We start from the raw sequence: 5,623 nt of genomic DNA on the forward strand, positions 1-5,623 counted from the left end.
GGCGCGCAACACTCACGCGCCTTTCGTCTCTCGAATGCCCTATGAATCACACGCAACCACGGACAGACACGCACACACGGGGCATCATTAACACCCCCCCCCCCGTGCCCCCCCCCCCAGCCGCCGCCACTTTTTTGTTTGTTCTCCGTAACCTCGCGGCGCGTGCACGGTGATGGGGCACCACGAGGCACGCGTGAATATGAATGCGCGCGCGCGCCTTGTGTCGGAGTGGAGCAAAGCGCAGCGCGGCTTATGCATGCGCATATCTACAGAGACAAAGAGAGCGGGGGAGAGGTGGGGTGGGACGAGGGAGGGGGTGGGGCTAGATGGGGGAGGGTTCGCTCGGCAAGGGGGCGTTGCCCTCAGCGTCGTCGACCAATGGGAAGCTGCTTTGTGTGGGCGGTGGGCGGGAGCGGAGGGCGGGATTAAGCAACAAAGGGGCGGAGCTATGGGCGGGGTCAGCGATTGGGAGGCGGGGCCAGTGGTGGGTGAGAGGGGGGGTGTCACCCTCCTCCGTCCTCTTAAAAGGACGCGGAGTCACCGTCTGCGCTCATCCACTCGCTCCTTCCTCCCGTGCGCCCTCCTGCCTGCTTTCTTCCCTTGCCTTGCCTGCCTGCCTTTACCACCCCCTCCTCCGCGCTTGCCCTCCATCGTCCGCACAAAGCTACTCGAATGAACGGCTCCGCTCCCACTCACCTTAGCGGCGGCGGCAGCAGCAGCAGCAACGGCGGCGGCGGCGTCGTTCGCAAGCGACGGATGCGATTCGCTTTCCCGCGGGCCAAGCGCAACAGAGTGGGGGGCTTTCCCGAGCCCAGCATGACTGTGGGACGCGAGCGGGCGGCCAACGACGAAAACATCTGCCCGATCGAGAGGTGAGACGAGACGGGGGGGGCCGCGAGTGATGGTGGATGAGGAAGCAAGCGAGTTTGTTAATCCGGAGGGCAAAGCTGGGCCAATGCACTGGGAGATGGGGATGGTGGTGATCTATCGGTGTGTGTGTGTAACTCGAGCGGACGATTGCGTAAGGGCGAGCGAGGAGGTAAGATGCACGCGAGGATGAGATGGGAGGAGGGGGGGTAGTTGTGTGGGACGATGTATCTGCGCGCGTGCGCTCCAATCACTTGCCCGCTACGGTCTTGTCGAGGCTAATACGGAACGTGGGTCGTTAGCCTTGTGTCTATGGCGCTGCTGTTTGTTTGCGATCTCGAGGAGCGAGGTACAGATTGGAGTGGGGTGGGTGGGGGGCTGTCGCAGTCCTGATAGTTCGCACTTTGCATGCGGGAATCGCGACCCGGGGTCACTCGCTAGCTACGGCGCCGCGTTCGAGCGGAGACTCGGGGTGGTTTGCAACATCGCTCTCTGCAAGTTTACCCCCCACCCCGCCCCACTCCCGTGTGCTGCTCACCAAGCAGGTCGCAGCGTTTCGCTTTGCTCGCTGCAAAACGTGCGGCAAATTTGCGTTTATTTTTGTCGACTTTTTTTTTTAACGATATTTTTTTTCTTTTGCTAAACTTCAACAACAACCGTTTTTCGTGTGCAACGTATACTTGGGCTTCTTTCGTACCGTGCATCATCATCACCTCTCCCCCCCTCCCGCATTGCATGCTGTGCTCGTTGTTCCGTTTGCAGCATGGAGCACGTGGGAGCTGTTGAGCAGGCGCTGGAGGACCTCCTACTGGGCTCCAACAGGCACGGCCATCTCACCGTCGGCGTTTACGAAGCGGCCAAACTTCTGAACATGTAAGCTCACACACACTTCCTGCATCTTTTAAATGTTGCGTGGATTGCTCTCCCAAACACGGTTGGCTACGTGCGGTGCGCAATAAGTTCAACATACTGTGTATGTATTTAGGGCCGAGTCGATCTAGCGGGGGGGGGGGGAGGGTGAGGTGGGACACACACATCGCGAGATTTGGCTCAAACTTTAAAATAGTTTAATGCACGGGCAGCGCGCGGATGCACACCGCACTCTGCACGCGTCCAGCAATATCCATCTGCGCGCGCCGCTCATACCAAAGCGTCTAACACCGTGACCCTCCTCCCCGCCGCTTGGCTCCGCAGTGACCCAGACAGCGTGGTGCTCTGCCTCCTGGCCGCCGACGCCGACGAAGAGTCCGACCTGGCCCTGCAGATCCACTTCACGCTCATCCAGGCCTTCTGCGGCGACAACGACATCGATGTGATCCGGGTGCGCGGCGTGGAGCGCCTCGCTCAGCTGCTCGCGATGAGCGGCGGTGTTGGCGCGGGACGCGTGAGCGCTCCCAGCGGCGTGGGAGCTGCAGGCTGCGAGGGCGACGATGCGTCGTGCTGCGCCACCGCCACCACCACCAACTCCTACTTCTCCTACGCGGCTGACGAGCCCCGAGACCTGCACTGCCTGCTGCTCACGGCGCCCCTGCCGGCGGGGCCGCTGCGCACCGTGGCTGCGTTCTGCGCAGACAGCCGCCACAACAATCAGTGGGTGCCGTGTCTGAACCTCGCCGAGCGATGAGGCGGCCAGGCGCAGCCACGATGGGCAACGGCTACAGCAGCAGCAGTGGCTACAGCAGCAGCTATGTCGATATAGCAGCAGCAGCTACAGCAGCGGTGAGCAAAGATGAGCAGTTGCAACGCTCCCAAATGGCCCCGCGATTATATTGATGAGTTAAGATGAAGATGATAAGGGATCAGAATATTGATGAATGATGATGATGGAGATTAGTGATGATGATTTAAAAAAGAGTGAGCACGATGATTAAAATGTTAACGATGATCGAGAGGAGGAGGATGATGAGCGTGGAAGGTCGCCGATCGTGATGATGATATCGCCTTCAGTGTTTTGTTGTTGCTGCGGCTGCGCCAAGGAGGAGAGGCGCTCTCGACACCCCGATGTGGAAGTTGTAGGGGATGTTTCGATCGAGCACAGAGCATAGTAGCGACGGCGAACCTCGACAACAAGAGCGGAATCCAGTGCCCCAAGTGGGATGGGTGGAACTCGATTTAAGAAGATAACAAGATACACTTTTTTTGTGGTACGGACTTGCACTGTTGCAGTACACTCATTCAAGAAGACACGAGGTGGACAACTCGTGGACTTTCTCGTGAATAATATTAAATGTGCGTGGGAGAGAAAATTCAACTCTCACACGATGCACATTCACACGCAAAGGCACACTCGTGGCAGCATCATGAACATAATAACTCCTAAGCGGGTTTTATGGTGCACCACGCAAACACAGAGCGCATCCACAGTATTGCTCAACAAGCCTGGGCAGGGCAGAGGAAAGAGTGGGGCTGTGGTAGGAGGGAGGGAGGCGGGGTGGAGGCTCTCCGTGGGTCTGTGCGTCACGGTGACGCTTTGGTGGCTTTGGGGAAACTCGTTCTCAACTTGGACCGTTTCCGCCCGCACGGATAACGGCAGGCACGTGGGTGGGAATGTGTGGGGGGGGGAGTCTCCGCGAATGCGTACAGCCACTTTCGACGGCAGTTCTTGATGCATTATTATCAACGCCGAGATGATGATGCTTTGTGGTGATGATATTCCAAATGCTGTTTTTTTTTGTGACTAAATGTGGTCGTGGATCTCGACTGCGTGTGCGTTCAAACATGCTTGGTAATCTTAACGAACAGTCGGATGGTGGTAGCGTTGTGTGTGCATTGTGTATATATTTTTTATTGGCCTAATTTAAACAATGACAAGGTTAAACAATGTCTGCAATATCCCTACTACTGTAGTTTTGTTTTGTTGGCTGCAACAGAGGCGACTTGAAACGTGAACTCGCCCACGTGGGCAATGCGTGTGCAGACTCTCAGTGTTTCCCGCATCGTGTGGATCTTGTGATTTTTTTTTCATATTAAGGACACATGGTGTGTTTGTGACGGGGGGTCAGGATTTGTCAACCCCCTTTTGTTGTGTTTAAGTCTCGACAATCTCGTAAAATGAATTGTGTTGACGCACGAGGCCTGCCCGTTAATGTTTTTTGCGAAGAGACTCAAGTTATAGTCACGATCCACTAGTTGGTGTTCTTACCTGGGGTATTTTTTGAAGAGAAACTAAATTGATTTTGCATTCAATGTAGCGGCCTCAAGCGGTTGCGAGTCCCTGACACTCGATTTAGATTCATCCCGCCCACGTGTGTTGCATTGCACCAAGAAATGATGATCCTCGATTACGCGTTTTGCTACCCAGAATGCACCTCCAATGCATAGCCGCCGGTGTGTACTCGCTGGAGTTGCAGCCGCGCCAGGCTAGGTTCACACACACGACGATGTATGAATCGTCATTACGTGGGCGTTTTCATGACTTGTGTCATTATTTATAACTTTGTTTGGTTTTGTGTTCACCCATTTGGCATACATTTTTTTATTTATATATAAACTCGTATTATGGTTATAGTTGAGTTTTTCCCTTCCGTGCAATGTTATCTTAAGTTCGTGTATTTATGCAATTTATTTAACACAAAGCGATGTTTGCGCGTGCATTTCAGAATCCCTTTTTTACAATCCTCAAAATTGTACATAAAAAAAAAACTTTACATTAAAAAAAAATTACCTTTTCACGAAAGTGTTGGTGTCTTGTTTTACGTGCGGCATGGGAGGAGGACACGAGCAGGTGGCGACCTCTGGATTGCATTGGCCACGTGCTCTGAAGGTCCATTGCCTGAAACGTCGCCTATTATAAATTGACTTATGAACGCGTTGGGTTATTTATTTTTACTAATCGTGCTTGTAAAACCAATGCCAACGCAGCAGCAGCATCGCCAAATAACTCGCTGGAGTGATTGTAATGAAGGTAAAGGTGACGCCCTGCAATTTGCTTGTTAACGTCACCGCTGGCAGAAAGGTCACGACTAGGTAGCCCCTTCCTCCACGAGAGACGATATTTGACCTTCACAGACATCTTGCAAGTGGTGGGGGCATGCCCACACTACCTCGCCACCCACTGCAGCCTGAACGAATCGATTGTGCACCCAACGACACCGCTGAGTGAACCTCGCTGAGTTATATCCCACACCAGGGTCGCCTCGTGTTGTCTACAGATTGTCAAACTGCTGCTTGATGATGATGATGGCCCTGCACAAAACCGTGTGTCGGCCCTGACCGTACTTTACCACCACGGTGAAGAATGGTCGTGGCATAGTGCAGGACGATGTCACGATTGATTTACGAATTTATTTTGTAGCAAATACACCGCTCGGATGGACAATATTTCGACCGCTCTAGCGGGTGTGGGGGATTATACAATCCCATGCACAGTTCACGGTGACTCGCGAACACATTTAACGGTCATATATAATGCATGCACATACATAATATATTCACGCGTATTTCTATAGTGGCCATATATTTGTCTTTCCACGCACATATTTGCAATATTATATACACTCGCGAAGCTAGGAATAGTCTGAATGATTTGCAACACGCATGTTGACGTACAAAAAAATAAAAACAATTTTAGATGGGTCATTGTGATATATTGGCCGTGTAATGAGATAACGATAGACTAACCGTGTCTTCACTTGGGAGAATTGCAGGTACAGTGCAGGAAGGGGGGAGACGGCGAATTAAGCGACATAAGCAAGGTTTGAACAACTGGATGCAACTGTGAGTGAGTGAATATAATACTGAGTTATTGAGTGAACAT

At 53.0% G+C, this 5,623-nt stretch overlaps 1 protein-coding gene across 1 annotated transcript; it reads left to right on the forward strand.

Moving 5' to 3' along the window:
• The first annotated feature begins 558 nt into the window (after window positions 1-558).
• On the forward strand, window positions 559-4,536 carry LOC144726703 (growth arrest and DNA damage-inducible protein GADD45 beta-like). The gene is made up of 3 exons (XM_078605521.1): window positions 559-872; window positions 1,630-1,740; window positions 2,062-4,536. The coding sequence occupies exons 1-3, from the start codon at window positions 673-675 to the stop codon at window positions 2,489-2,491; spliced, it is 741 nt and encodes a 246-aa protein (XP_078461647.1). The 5' UTR covers window positions 559-672; the 3' UTR covers window positions 2,492-4,536.
• Window positions 4,537-5,623: the final 1,087 nt, after the last annotated feature.

This window comes from Lampetra planeri, chromosome 24 (genome assembly GCF_965212315.1).
Source record: "Lampetra planeri chromosome 24, kcLamPlan1.2.h2, whole genome shotgun sequence".
Classification (NCBI taxonomy): domain Eukaryota; kingdom Metazoa; phylum Chordata; class Hyperoartia; order Petromyzontiformes; family Petromyzontidae; genus Lampetra; species Lampetra planeri.

Excerpts from the sequence above, each read along its gene's own strand:
- LOC144726703 (XM_078605521.1), top strand. The coding sequence starts at position 673 with ATGAACGGCTCCGCTCCCACTCACCTTAGCGGCGGCGGCAGCAGCAGC. Across the intron at positions 873-1,629 it reads AACATCTGCCCGATCGAGAG|CATGGAGCACGTGGGAGCTG; the intron begins GTGAGACGAGAC and ends TTCCGTTTGCAG. Across the intron at positions 1,741-2,061 it reads GCGGCCAAACTTCTGAACAT|TGACCCAGACAGCGTGGTGC; the intron begins GTAAGCTCACAC and ends TTGGCTCCGCAG.